At 47.3% G+C, this 14,812-nt stretch overlaps 2 protein-coding genes across 8 annotated transcripts in view; one reads left to right on the forward strand and one right to left on the reverse strand.

Moving 5' to 3' along the window:
• The window catches only part of CSTF2 (cleavage stimulation factor subunit 2), a 34,234-nt gene extending 25,395 nt beyond the window's left edge, over positions 1-8,839 (reverse strand). For 4 of the 7 annotated variants that reach the window (XM_001364430.4, XM_056809173.1, XM_007507788.3 and 1 more), the window contains exons 1-3: positions 5,732-6,181; positions 4,358-4,436; positions 3,943-4,112 (exon numbers count right to left, since the gene is read on the reverse strand). In XM_001364430.4, the coding sequence (XP_001364467.1) occupies positions 3,943-4,112; positions 4,358-4,436; positions 5,732-5,789 (307 nt within the window). In that variant the 5' untranslated portion in view covers positions 5,790-6,181. Of the gene's footprint in view, positions 1-3,942; positions 4,113-4,357; positions 4,437-5,731 lie in introns of all 7 variants that reach the window. The other 3 variants (XM_007507787.3, XM_056809171.1, XM_056809172.1) reach the window with 3 other exon arrangements.
• Positions 6,278-14,586, forward strand: LOC100023277 (tRNA wybutosine-synthesizing protein 2 homolog). Its single transcript, XM_001374829.4, has 8 exons — positions 6,278-6,404; positions 9,391-9,481; positions 10,039-10,207; positions 10,488-10,686; positions 10,779-10,929; positions 11,197-11,306; positions 12,656-12,813; positions 13,939-14,586. The coding sequence occupies exons 1-8, from the start codon at positions 6,326-6,328 to the stop codon at positions 14,407-14,409; spliced, it is 1,428 nt and encodes a 475-aa protein (XP_001374866.1). The 5' UTR covers positions 6,278-6,325; the 3' UTR covers positions 14,410-14,586.
• The last annotated feature ends 226 nt before the right edge of the window (positions 14,587-14,812 follow it).

Raw genomic sequence — 14,812 nt, forward strand, 5'->3', positions numbered from 1 at the left:
CGCACAATTTCATTGGGTTTTACATGTGTTCTTGATCAGAACCTATTTTCCATGTTGTTGGTGTTTGCACTAGGATGTTTTTTATGAGTCTCCATCCCCAACCATATCCCCATGACCCATGTATTCAAGCAAATATTTTTCTTCTGTGTTTCTACTCCCACAGTGTTTCCTCTGAATGTGGATTGTGATCTTTCTTGTAGATTCCTCCAAGTTGTTCAGGATCACTGCACTGCCACTAACAGAGAAGTCTATTCCATTTGATTGTACCACAGTGTATCAATCTCCGTGTATAATGTTCTCCTGGTTCTGCTCCTTTCACTCTGCATCAATTCCTGGAGGTCGTTCCAGTCCCCATGGAATTCCTCCACTTTATTATTCCTTTGAGCACGATAGTATTCCATCACCAATTGTTTAGATCTAGATTTAATTGTGTGGAGTGTGTTTTGTAGTGGTGTTCATATAGATCCTGTGTTTGTCTCGGCGCATAGATTCCTCAGTATTTTATATTGTCATGGGTGATTTTAAAAGGAATTTCTCTAATTCTTGCTGCTGAGATGTGTTGGAGAGATATAGAAATGCTGATGACTTATGTGGGTTCATTTTGTATCCTGCAACTCTGCTAAAGTTGTTGATTATTTCGACTAGCTTTTTGGTTGATTTTCTAGGACAATGTTAAATAATAGAGGTGATAATGGGCATCCTTGTTTCACTCCTATAAATTTAAAGTTGTTTTTTTTTTAAACCCTTACCTTCCGTCTTGGAGTCAATACTGTGTATTGGCTCCAAGGCAGAAGAGTGGTAAGGGCTAGGCAATGGGGGTTAAGTGACTTGCCCAAGGTCACACAGCTAGGAAGTGGCTGAGGCCAGATTTGAACCTAGGACCTCCCGTCTCTAGAACTGGCTCCTAATCCACTGAGCTACCCAGCTGCCCCCTAAATTTAAAGTTCTATAAATCTTATATAAGCCACATCTGGAGAGCTGTGTCCAGATGCCATCTATGAAGGCAATCATTTTCATGGCCTGGAGTATCTCAGGCATGAGCACCCCCTACCCCCTATCTGAGAGTGGAGACTATGGGAAGCAAATGCTCATGATCAAAGCTTCTCAGTTTTTAAGACAAGAAATTTTTTAAAATGTTGAAATTCTTTTATTATGTTGACTGGGATTCCAGTAGCAATTGGCATGGTATAGAAAAGAATTACAGAAGGAAAATGGTAATATTTTAAGCGGAAGCTAAAGAGGTTCATCTGATATTAAAGCTTCAGAACTCATAGATGGACTCTAAACATAACCAGGAAGCCATATAATCTACTCCTTTTTAGTGAGAGTTAAATGAAACCATACACTGTGTAATGTATAAAAACCTATTTCCATTTCAGGCTTGTGGTTCTCAATATAGGTGGAGAAAAGTGTTTGTTAAGAGATTTTTTAAAACTACATTTTCTTTTGTCTTCTCCCTCTCCTCACCAATTGTCAATTATATTTGAACTTAGGTCCCCTCATCAGTCTGATACTTCTGTTCTGGCAGATTTGATGGTCATTGCACTGACCACAGCTCTAATGTCCTGAAAAGCTGCTCATTTCTACAAGGCACAAATTATTTTTCCACTTTAGCTTACTTTGAGTTCATATAAGTCTTTCTAAGTTAGTTACTCTGAAATTTGTCTTTTACAGCATTTCTTTTTCTTTGGCAAACAGGGTTAAGTGATTTGAGAAGGTCATGTAGATAGTTAAGTGTCATGGGCTGGATTTGAACTCAGGAAGACTCTAGACCCAGCACTCTATCCACTGTGCCACTTAGCTGCCCATGCATCATTTCTTAAGGCAAAAAAGTATTCTAAAGCATTCCTATATTTTAATTTACTCAGCTATTCCCAATTGATGAACAAGCCCCTTCCCCGCTCTTTCTAGTTCTTTGTCACTACAAAAAGAGTTGCTATAAATATCTGTGCACACATGGGCCCCTTTCCTCTTTCTTTGATCTTTTTTGGGTATAGGGCTAGTAGTGGCATGACTGGATCACATATAGGCAGCTTATTCACTTCTAGGCTCTACTTCCAAACTCCCTTCCAGAAGGGCTGGACCAGTTCATGACTCTAACAGTGCATCAATATGCCAATTGTGCCGTAGCCATTCCAATATTTGTCATTTTGGGGGGTGGGGTGGGGTCCACCATTTCCAATCTGATGAGAGATGGAATTTCAGGGTCCTTTCATTTCAATTTCTCAAAATTATTAGTGATTTGGGGCATGACTGTAGATTTTTTTTTTCATGACTGTAGATAACATGGATTTCTTCCCCAGAGAACTGACTTTAAAACCCTTACCTTCTGTTTTAGAATCAATACCATGTATTGCTTCCAAAGCAGAAGAATGGTAAGGACTAGGCAATGAAAATTAAGTGACTTGCCCAGGGCCTTACAGGTAGGAAGTATGTGAGGCCGCATTTGAACCCAAGACCTTCCATCTCTAGTCCAGGCTCTCAATTTACTGAGCCACCTAGCTGAACACCCCTGCCCCATTCATATTTTTTGACAACTGACAATTAAAGATTAGAACCTATAAATAGAAGTTCCTCATATGTATCAAAATGGAAGAGATTTACTGAAAAGATTTTCCCAATTGTTTTCCTTCTAATCTTAGTGGCACTGGATTTGTTTGTACAAATCCATTTCAATTTTGGGTTATCAAAATTGTACATTTACTCTTCCAAGATCCTTCATGTCCCTTGTCTGGTTACAAAGTCATACCCTATTTTGATTTAGTTAGATTACTCACAAAAATGAATAATATGGAAATATGCTTTACATGATAAGACATGTATAATCCAGGTCCAATTGCCTACCTGGGGGGGTGGTGGTGGTGGTGGTGAAGGGAAGGTTAGAGAGGGAGATAAGATAACCACATATCTTGGGAAAACGTGTGTGGAAATTTATGACATATAATTGGTAATAAATACATAAATTTAAAACAAACAAATAACCAAAGTCATACCCTATCCATAGATTTAAACGGCAATTTCTTCCTTGCTCCACAAATATGTGATCTTGAATATTGACATTACTATATCAATTTAGAGTTTATATTGTTATATGGTATAGGGTGTTGGTCTATTTCTAAATTCTGTCAGATAGCAGCTGGGAACTCTGGGTTTAAGGAACTCTAGGTAACTATGTTCATTTGCTGTGGCATATCATACACCCAATTTGTTGCAAAGAATTTTCTTTCTTTAATACTAAACTAGTTTTGATGATTATTGCTTTGAAACAACTTGAGATCTGGTAGTTAGGTTTCCTTCTCTCCTCCTCTTATTCATTACTTTCTTGGAGAGTCTTCACTTTTTGTTTTTCTAAATGAAAATAAAAATTTTTTTTGGCAGCTCTATAAAGTAACCTTTTGGCAGACTGAGTGGTATAGTATCGAAAGAATTAAGTTGTAGTGTCAATTTTTATCCGATTGGTCTGGTCTGTCCATGAGAAAGTAATAGTTCTCTAATTATTTAAATCTTTTATTTCCATAAAGTGTTTTGTAGTTGGGTTCACATAGTTCTTGTGGGTATTTTGCTAGGGTGACTGCCAAGTATTTTTCTATATTCTGTAGTTAAATACTTTTTCTATCTCTTCTTACTCAGTTTTATTGGTTATACACAGGAATGTCAATGATAAACGTGGATTTAGTTTATATCCTGCAATTCTCCTTAACCCTATCCCCCCAGTTCAAATACAAGCCTCCTTGTAACCAAAGGATTTCAAGGCAGACTAACCTTTAGGTTTTTAATTATTGAAGTTTCTTCAATGTGTGAGATTTTAATGTTTTGTTGACAAAATCAGTGCTTTATCTTGGTGAATACTGTGGGACTAAGTATTTCACCACAGTCCAGAAATGGGCATCTTTCATATCCCCCAAGCCCACTGCCCCACAATATTGCTGTGACCAGACTCACTCTTTAGTTCCTCCTTGTTCTTCTCACTGGCAGCGTTGTCTACTCGAAGTGCCCGCCCACTGAACTCCCGGCCATTCAGGTTCCGCATAGCACTAAGGGCCGTTTCTTGGTCTTGATATTCACAAAAACCATAACCTTTTGGTTTGCCTGTTTCTCGATCATATACCAATCTGAACGGGAGAGAACCAAAGAATGGAGCACAACCGTTACATAGGGAACACCTTACAGGTCTCCTTTTCATCTCCCCACTAGATGACACTGTCGAATTCTGGCTCCCAAAGTCTTCTCCATTGAAATCTCATGCAGGCACTGGGAAGGATTAACTTTGGGCTCAAATTCACTTCAAGAATTACTAGTCAAAATCTATTCCTAAAAGGTTTGTGAAGGAACTTGGAGAAGAATAAGAGAACCTTACCTGAAACTCACCACTGGTCCAACTTCAGAAAAGATGTCCTTTAACTGTTCTTCTGTAGCTTCATATGGAATGTTACCCACTAAGGAGAAAAAAATAGGAAATTCCAGGCCTTCATTGTAGGGAAAAATTACCTGACTATAGGCCAAGGCATTTCTAGAAATCAGGGACAACACACTTGTGCCTAATAGAGCTTCTAACCAAGTCGGTGCAGTGATTGGACTCTAGAGGGCGCGCCAGACTCCTCGACTTCCTTTCCCGCTAGTTTAACAAGTAAGCTTTGATCCTAAACTTTTCTTGGCCCCCGACTCATTCCCCACCACACAAAGCCTAAAGCTTTGCCTGTAATTAATTAGAGAATGACTCCCCCCGCCCCGAAGGGAAAGCATATGCAGATTCGGGGGTCAGGGCTCTTCGAGGGGTGCCATCTATCCCACCTCGGTTCTCACATCACAGCAGCCAGGGCTGTGAGTTTCCCAAGATAGGGGTGGGGGAGAAGTTGGGGGAAGCACAATCCTTCCCTTCCCCATCCACCCCAACATTGGGAAAATCGAAGGCCGCCGCCGCCACTGCCGTCGCCGCCGCCGCCGTCGCCGCCGCCGCCGCCGCCGCCACCACCACCGCCGCCGCCTCCGCCGCCTCCGCCGCAGCCGCCACCGCCACCACCACAAACAGAAGAGTAAACACTAACCCCCTCTCAAGTTGTTACCCTGGTTCTGGTTGTCTCGTTCGGGAGAGTGGGCTAAGGATGCCCTGGCCCTGGCTCTGGCCCTGCTGCGCGCCCGCCGCGAACGAGACGGCCTTTTTCGGCGGCGCATGTTGCGGTAGCTTTGGGGGGGGCTACTGAGGTCCGATTGGGAGGACCCAACAAGGTCGGGTCGCTCGGCTGAAAATTCATTCATTTGTTCTCCGGCTGAAGGACGAAGCCCGCGGGATCAGCGCCCGAAAGGCTGCGAGCCAGACAGTGGACAGCCGCGAGGGAAAGAAAAGTGAGCGCGATGCAGCCACAACCGCCAGATACTGGAGCGCCAGCCCGAAGAATGCCGGTTGCTGGGTGCAGGGAGCACGCGCACTGATTCCAAAGTACGCAGCACGCACCGTCGCCCGGCGGGGTTCGATACGCGTGCCTCTCCCCTCCCCCCCGGCGGCACGCGACGGGTCACCAGACTCCCGAGATGGAGCGCGCTACACCCCCCGCCCCGGTCACCCCTCCCCCACCCCGTCTTCTCCCGGCGGCCCGCCGTTCGTCCTCCCCTTCCTCCTTCCTTCCTTCCTCCCGGTCCCCCGATCCACCATGGCCCAGTTTCCCCCTCCCGCACGGCCCGGCCCGTCAGCCGTGCAGCCCGCAAGGCAGCCCTTGCTGCTGGGGATGCTCACCAAATACAGAGCGCAGCGATCGGTCCACCGCAGGGTCACGAACCGCCAGACCCGCCATAGTTGTCCGTGCCCGCTTCCGGTGCGAGCACAAGTGTCTCTTACGCCTACCCACACTTCCGCAGTGCGCGAGGGGCGGCCCCCTTCATAGGGGCGGCCCCACACCTTGCCGGCGTTCTTCCGTAAACAGCTGCAGAGTCGGTGGCGGCTAAGGCCTGGAGGGACCTTACTGCAAGCAGATTAGCTCCCAGCAGCCGCTACCGAGTGGCCGTCCCGGTTCCTTGGGAATGGCTCCTGGCAGACTCGCCAGCGCTCGGATTAGAAACCCAGAGCACCCTGAGGTCCCTCCCAGCCCCGCCCTCCCCTCATCCATTTTGCTCCACCCTCCTGCCATTCATCTTGCTCCGCCCCTTCCTCCTCGAGCTCACCCCATCTTCCTGCGCCCCGCCCCGGTTCCCAGACTGAGGGCGGTACCTCACTAAAGATGGCGGCCGGTGCGTCAGCGGCACCAAGTCGAAGCACTCGGTAGGCCTCCGGGAAACGAGAGACTCCGGCCCCGCCCCTGCGCTCGCCCTCGCTCCTGCTGACATCGCGTGCATGGAGCGGGCTGCATCTGCCCAAAGGAGCTCCGCCGAGGCCCGAGGTCCCATGGCCCCCGGAGCTGGAGCGCCCGAGGGTACGCTTAGGAGGCTGCACCGAGTACAAGAGGGCAAGGGAGGGCCTTAGCCTCGAGCGAGCTGCGGTGGAGGGAAGGCGCGAGCTCCAGGTGTTTGGCATGGTGGCAGCGCGCGCGCGTCTACCTGGCTTCTCACGGCCGTGCAGGGGAGTAGGCAACCTGGCTCGCTTCTCCCCGCTCCAGCGCCTCCTTGGGTAGGGCTTTTCGCGATCCACGGATAGGCCCGCAGGCCACCCGACCAGTAGGGGGCGCCGCCGGCCATAGGTCCCTCTAGCGATGTGGAGCAGCGCAATGGGACAGGCGGGGATGGGGAGGCTCGAGCCTCTCTTCTCTCCTCCCTGGATCCTGGCACCCGAGCGGGCGCCTTTGGCTCCCCGACTTACCCTGAGGAGGTGCCTGGCAGGCGGGCGGGCAAATGAACGAACTAATGACTGCATGAATGAAAGGCCCTACGAAGGAGTGCCGGGGGCTGCCTGTCTAAAAGGCAGCGGCAGCTCCAGCCAAAGGAAGCTTCGCCCCTGGGTTTGCTTCCTCCCAACTCTTGAGTAATCCGAGAAGCAGCTTCAGGCTGAGAATCAGACTGGCAGAGTCACCAAGCACCATGCTACCCACTGGGATACCAAAGAGAGGCAGGAGCCCAGGCCCTGACCTCAGGGAGCTCCCGATTTAACGTGGGAGACTTGGTGCAGACAACTATGGGAGGTCACTACTTAGATTAACTAAGCCTTCAGAGAAGCTGGGAGGTAGAGGCCTGGGCACCCCACACCCCTGAAACCCTGAGAAAGGTAACAGTATCTTGTTTGACAAACAGCAAGGGGCTCAGTGTAGCTGGTTTGTACAGCAGAGTAAAGTATAAGAAGACTACTGCAAAGGTAGAAAGGGTCAGATTGTTAAAGGGCTTTAAAGCCAATGGAGATTTTGTTTGATCCTGAAAATAGTAAGAAAACGCTACAGCTTATGAGGTGGGGTGACATGACCAGACCTTTGGCAGTAGAGGATGGATTCTAGAGAGGAGAGTGGAGTCTGTCACTAAACAAGAGAAACATCCCAATAGTCCAAGGGACAGATCTGCCTGTAACTAGGATGATGGCTGTGAAGGAGTCAAGAAGGTAGAAGCATCAGATTTGACATCAGACCAGATCTGTGAAGCTCAGGATGACACCTGGGTGACTGGAAAGATGGTGGTACTTTAAAAGTAATGCGAAAGCTGGGAAAAGGGGAGGATTTGATGGAAAGATGAGTTCATCTTAAGGCATGCTGAATTTGATATATCTTTAGAGTAGGGGAGAGATAGACTAGAGCTGCATATATAGGTCTAGGAATTAATCCTATTGAGTTAGAGGAAGGTGAGAAGGTCCCTAAGTGGTTTGAGTTACCACCTACTCTATCTGCCTCAACAGAAATTCCCTGTACTCCCTACCCTCTTGGTAGTTATCCAGCTGGGGCTCAGTGGACCCTGTGCTTCCCAGTGCAGACCAATTCACTTTGGAATAGCTCTTGACTTGTTGAGTGCTTTCTCCTCTCCATCAGACTTAAAAGTGCTCATTTATATTGCTTCTAAGCTCCAGCCCCTAGGGCCAAAGAGAGAAAGCAGGTCTCCCTCATTTTCTGAGCCATAGCTGTCTTGTCACCTAGAGGCTTCTCTCTTCCTAGTCAAACTTTACCATTTCCTTCAGCCCACCTTTCTAGAGCCCAGTCCAGAGCCTGAAGATAGCTAGATGATGTATGGATCACATTTGCCATCCTTACCCAGAGAGCTGGGCAAATGCCATGTGCCCAGTAGGGGTTAGAATCACACTTGAGCACTTAAATGCTTTCAGATCTTTGGAAAGCTATGGGTTGCAGTTGAAGATGCCTAGTCACCAATTTGAAAAGAAATTGTTTAGGCCCAGATATTCTTTAAGGGTAATTACGGTTGTTTGAGGTTCTGTTGAGGACCACTTTGTGAAGGGTGACCATACCCTTCTACAAAGCTGCTCAGTGTCTGTATCAGAGGTGAAAGTTAACCTGGACAGACCAGGAATTTGAAACCCAGTTTTTAAAGAAACTACTTATTTTTTAAAATTCTGAACTTACCAAATACCAAATAAAAAGAGTCCAGGTATAAAATAGAAGAGAAAAAGAAGAGTGTCCATGAAGCTGTGAAGCTGTGAATCTGTTCCTTACTGCTTTCATTTATATGTATGTATGTATATATAATATGCATAACATAATAAATTCAGCCTTTAGCTTTCAAAGCTGTCCCACTTGTTTGTTTCTTCTGGCCTTCCTTCTGTTCTCTACTATGTGTTTTTAAAATGTGTTAGTGGTCTTTTTCTTTCTCTTTCTTTTTTTTGACAACCCCTACTGCTAGCCCCTTTGCCTTTCCAAATTGGGTGGGGTGGGACAAAACACCCCACAGCAAATATACAGTCAAGCCAAATAAATTCTCTCATTGGCCATATATGAACGTGAATGTCTCATTCTGCCAATGTGGCATTTCTTCTAAGGGAGATTGGTTATCTGGTTGTCTACTTGCAGCTTCTCGTAGCCCCTGCCTGCCTTGTCACACAGGTATGTTGGTGCTCATGAGGGTCCATACCCTCTGCTGGTGCCACAGTTTGGGAGAAGTGGGGATGGTCACTGACATGGAAGCTTGGGCCAACTAGGAGCTGAGGAGGCATGTGGCCAGAAGCTCATCTTTCTGCTTGTTTTCAGCCAGCATGCATGGTATTTTGGTAGTTCTGCCTCTTCAGCAGCTTTTCTAAGGCCCTGGCCATACCAAAAAGGACAAGGAAAGTGCAGACCTCCCTTCTTTGCAATTCACATGCTGGGGCTCTCTTCCTTTGCCTGTGCAGGGCAGTCTCCAACTGTGGGACCCTAGGCATGATACTTGAATGCAGATTTGGGGCAGGGGGATAGTCAGAACAGATGCATCCCCAGACTAGGAAGGCAGACACTTTTGGGCTTCCTCTCCAACTGAACCACTACATTTTCTTTCCTTTAGGCTCTGGCAATGTGAAGGCTTCACCTTCAGGTGAAAAGTCTGACCTTGTTGTGGCCGTTGTGACAGAACCTCGGTTTACACAGTGTTGCAGGTAGGAGGTTAGAGGAATATCTTGGAATCGTTGCCTGCAGAAGTGGGGTTAAATATAGATGAAGGTTAGCTAGGTAGCTCAGTGGATTGAACACCAGACCTGGAATTGGGAGGACCTGAGTTCAAATCTAGTCTCAGACACTTCCTAGTTTTGTGATCTTGAACAAGTCATTTAACCTTGTTTGCCTAGCCCTTGTCCTTTTTTCTAAGAGAGAAAGTAAGAGTCATTTGTTTTTTTAAATGTATTTGGCACTTGGAGCAGAGGAGACTCGGGACTTAGTAAGGGAATATAAAGCAGGGGATCCTGGATGAGGGGGCACAGTGGCAGAACTGGTTTGGTGCAGGCTGCAGCCCTTATACCTGCAACCTGGGAAGCTGATATGACAGGCTAGCCTTGAGGCCAGTGAGACAAATAGCACTATGGGAACATGGAGACTCAGTGCTTCATTCCCAGCCAGAGAAAGTCAAGCCTTCAAGGGTAGGGATCAATGCTACTTTGTGGTTTGTCTAGCTTGAAGCTCCTTGGCCCTGGAGCCAAATCCTTTGTTGGTCCTACAGGGAATATCTGGAGAAGCAACAGCTCTTGGATAGGCAGCACCGTGTGAAGCAGCTCCCTGACGGTACCATGGCACTACCTGTTCTGGGAGAGACCCTCAGTGAGTGGCACCTACAAGCACTGAGGAAGCAAGGGGCCCCTGGGAGCACCTGCAGGCTGGCACGGATCCCAGTTAGTATCTGGTTGAAAGCCCTTGTTGGCAAGAACAGACTTTGGTACTGAAGATCCCTGAACATGAGACCCACAGTGTTATACTGGTTCTCTGTATGCTGGGGAGCTTTTCATTGAGGGTTCACCCTTGAGGTAGTTTTACTTTGTGGGCTACTGTTGTCCAGTCTGCCAGACACAGTCCTTCATTCTACCATGCCAGCTTTGGCATATGAATTTTCCTCTGCTACGCTTCCCCATTTTTATGTCTCCTGTATATGTTTCTTCTGTGGTCCTTTCCCAGAAACCTGTTCCCTCTAAGAAAGCTCAGAGCTCTTCTCCTGGCCAGAATCTATGTCAGGATGTGCGGCATCTAGTGGAAAGCCAGGGGCACATATGGTCAGCTGAACTAGAGAAAGATCTTCCCCACTCCTGGCAATGTCATGGTGACCTCCTCCTGCTCAATGAGAATAGCTTCAAAGCTACCTATTGGAAAAAACTGGGTAAGAAAATGAAATATGCCAGGATTTCTTATGGGTTCCTCTGAGACAGCCTCATCCTTATATCCCTTTTTGGGGGCTGTGCTCTCTTCTAGAACCAGGACTCTGGAAGACTGTTGCCTCTGCCCTAGGAGGCTTGCGTTTAGCAAAACGAGGACGTGTGTCCCCAGGTGGGACACGAACTCCCAAAGTAATCCTGCTTCTGGGTGATCATGGCTGGGTAGAGCATGTGGATAATGGAATCAGGTAGGTGCAAGAAGGGATGATAAACCAAGGACAACTCATTTGAGGGTATGGGCAAAAGGGAACAGAAGAGCTGTTGAGGTCATCTTCTCTATTCTGGAGCACTTGGGCTGAGTCATAGAGCTTGGGGCCGAGAGAACCTCTCATTTCTTCCTGTACCTCTTCTCTGAACTGTCTGATGGAGTGCCCCCACTTCTTTGGGGAGACTCAGAAACTTGAAGATGCTTGCCATGCCATTCACTTGGCCCCTCGGTCTATTGATTTCCCTAGGTACACGTTTGATGTGACCCAAAGCATGTTCTCCTTTGGAAACATCACTGAGAAGCTGCGGGTAGCATCAATGTCCTGTGCTGGAGAAGTACTGGTGGATCTTTATGCAGGTGACAACTCTTGGAAGCAGTCTCTGAGTTAGGGAGTGATGCTGGTACTGCCAGACCTGAAGAAGCTTTTTGGTAGGCTTACTCTGTGCTGATACCAAAGTGTGCAGGTGCAGGTATTCTTTCCCTTTAGAAGGAGGAGTCTGAATAGGAGTCTAGATTCTGACAGAGCTGGAAGGGACCTTTGAAGCCATCAAGTTACAGTCAAGACATAGACATTCTAAGGAGGAGGAAACTTGGCCAGGCTAAGTGAGTGTAGAGGTGTTAAGTGGCAGAGCTGGGATTTGAATCCAGGTCCTCCGATGTGAAATCTGGCTGCGTCTTCCTGTTAATTTAGTCTCCCCTTTTGAAGCAATCCCTTAAAAAGATAATGTCTGTCTCTCTTTCTTAAGTTTCTTTCCATTCTTTCACTCTCACATGGTTTCTTTCAGGAACTTTCACCCAAGTACCGACCTCAGACTATTTCATGACTTTCCTCTCATTTTACATCTTAGTCTGCCTTTAAGCCTTCTCCCAGACTGTACCTAACTCTGGGACCATCTCTTCCCCTCCCTTCCCTCTCCTTCCATCCCCTCTCTGTGATCTCCTCAACTGGATTACCAAGTTATCTCTCTTTGATCATTTAAATGACTCTTGAGATCCTACTTTCTCCAAATATCCTTCCTAGAGTCATCAGAAAACATGGAGCACCTTCCTCCCCTGCTTACTTTGTGCCTGGCTAGGAAATCCCCCCAGTTGTGATCTAACTTTCCACACCAGAAATACACATAACCCTTGGCATGGCCATGCTGTAAATCCCCAAATTCTGTTTTCTCTGGCTTCTTTATTTTCCTCTGCATCAGTGTTGTCAGATTCTGGATCCTTAGAAGTCAGGAAACAATGTGGATCTGGAAAGTCCTTTCAGTGGCAACTAGATGCTTTATATGATTCTGGTACCTTAAGGGATAGGAGCCTCCAGTGACAGTTCTCACATAGCTTGAGGTTGAATGCTCAGTTGTCTTGTTTTGAACTAGATTAAAGGAGTTGTTTTTTCTGCTCTTTTTAACCCTACCCTTTGGCATTAAGTACCTACTCTGTGCCAGGCACTGGGCTATATAAGATTTTGGGCAGAATAAGCTTTGTGCTATACTGGAAGCCAATTTTGCTGTTCTTCATGCCAGTCTTCAGGACTTTCACCTGCCAGCAGCATCTGTGTGGCTGAATCTCTTTCCCTTTGTAAGCTTGCCCTTCATTTCTGATGGCCTAGATGCTTTCTGAACTCATCGGTCACGATGCACATGTGAGCATGGAGCCTGCATTGGTCTGAGAAGACTTGTGCACTAAAGACCTTCGTCCATGTCTACTCTCTCCAGGGATTGGTTACTTCACCTTGCCATTTCTGATTCATGCGAATGCTGCCTTTGTCCATGCCTGCGAGTGGGACCCGCATGCTGCAACAGCCTTGAAGAAGAACCTGGAGCTCAACAGTGTGGCAGATCGCTGCTGTATTCACCTGGGGGATAACAGGAAGGTGAGGGAGCAGTGTTGAGCAAGCAGGACCTTTACCAACTCTTCTCGAAGAGGAGATTCTAAACAGCCAGTCCCAGGCCTTCCTCAGGGCAGCTCAGACAGTTTTAGGGCTGGGGGGAGTGGGGTGGGGTGTACCTTAGAGATTGCTGAATTGAACTTCTTCATTCTGTGGCTGGAAAAAACAAGGCCCTCAGTTGTTTTCTATGACCATCTCACTTCATGGGACTCATGTTCTCTTGGTATGTAAGGCCACCCTGAGAAGGAGGGTGATGGATGCTAATTCTTGCAGTGGGGGAGAACCTCAGGGGGTTGGAACTAGGGCACAAACATAATGCAGTGGTTGCCACAAAGCCTTAGCTCCTTAGAGTATGGAGCTTAAAAGTGAAAAATTAGAGGCTAGGCTGAATGGGGATAGGGAACCTCTGAGGTGGGGTAGGAACCAAAGGAAAGTGGTCATCATCTGCTCTGTGAACTTCTCTAATGTGGAGCTGGTGACCAATAATTTGGAGGAGCAAGCAGAACATCCCTTTAGTACAGTGCCTAGTGCATAATAGACACTTAATAAATGCTTGTTCCCCTCTCTTCCTCACTTCTTCTCTCCTTCCTTCTTCCCTCTCTCTTTCTCCCACCCTCCTTCCCTCTCTTCCCTTCCTTCCTCATTTCCTTCTTTCCTCTCCCATCTCTTCCCCCCCTTCTTCTGTCCTTTCTTCCCTTCCTCCCTCTCTTCCTCACTCCTTTTCTCTCCTTCCTTCTTCCCTTCCCTCCCTCTTCTCTCTTTCCTTCCTTTCCTACTTCCTTCTTTCCCTCCTTCCTACTATCCCTCCCTCCATCCTTTTTTCCTTCCTACTATCCCTCCCTCCATTCTTTTCTCTGTTCCTTTCTTCCTCCCTCCTTTCCCTCTTTTTTCCTTTTTCTTCCCCCCCCCCTTTTCTGTTCCTCTCTTCTTGCCTCCTTCCTTCCTCTCCCTCCCTTATTCCTTTCTTCCCTTCCTTCCTCCCTCTTTCCATCTCTTCGTTGTTCTTCCTCTCTCCTTCCCTTCCTCTGGGCCTTTAATGTGGTGACCTATTTGGAGGTCCTGATGCTCTACTCATCCTGTGGTCTCTCTCTCTCTCTCCACCTCTCTTAGCTGAAGTTACGGAGCATTGCTGACAGGGTGAATTTGGGGCTTATCCCCAGCTCTGAGGAGGGCTGGCCCATTGCCTGCCAGGTACTGCGCCAGGACACAGGGGGCATCTTGCATATCCACCACAATGTGGAGTCTTTTCCCGGCAAGGAGCTTCAACTCCCCAACAGCAGCGAGGCAGGGCAGAAGGAGCAGAGAGCTGCCAGGAATTCGGGAAGGCAGACACCGGCAAAGATTGCCAAGCTAGAATGGCGAAGGTGGGCTGAGACTGTGGCTGCTCACATTGGAGTCCTACTTCTTCAGCAGCACGGGAAGCTGTGGAAGACACAAATCCTGCGTGTTCAGCGTGTGAAATCCTATGCTCCTCATGTTCATCATTTAGTTTTGGATTTAGACTGTCGCCCCCTCTCCTGCTCTTTTGGGGAGGCAGTTGGGAAAGCTGAGATGAGCTGTGATCAGGAGCCTGAGGTCTGAGGCCTGGGCTCCCAGTGACTGGGAGTTGGGAATTCAGCAGTTTGCTTATACTTCTTGCCCCCTTAGCCCCTAGAAACTCATCTTTTTCATTTTTATAAGAAATTTTTAGAATCACTGTTCGTTAGAATAATCTCTTCCAAGGGCTTGGTATAAATCTGTGCCTGAATGCTCCAGTCACCTAGGTCTTGTCTTCCATTCTTCTCTTCCTTAATCATGATGAACTGGCTTATTTATAAACCTAGCAGAAGCAGAATGGCTTATTGAGCGGAACACAACTTGTGGAGCCCCAGGGTTCTGCGTGTTGGCCTTAGCTCAGTTTGTGTGGCTACAGACTGTTGGCTTTGGGTCTCCTTGTCTCAGAGATGGGATTATCTCTGAACTACCTCATGAGGCTATTGTCTAC

This window comes from Monodelphis domestica, chromosome X (genome assembly GCF_027887165.1).
Source record: "Monodelphis domestica isolate mMonDom1 chromosome X, mMonDom1.pri, whole genome shotgun sequence".
Lineage (NCBI taxonomy): Eukaryota > Metazoa > Chordata > Mammalia > Didelphimorphia > Didelphidae > Monodelphis > Monodelphis domestica.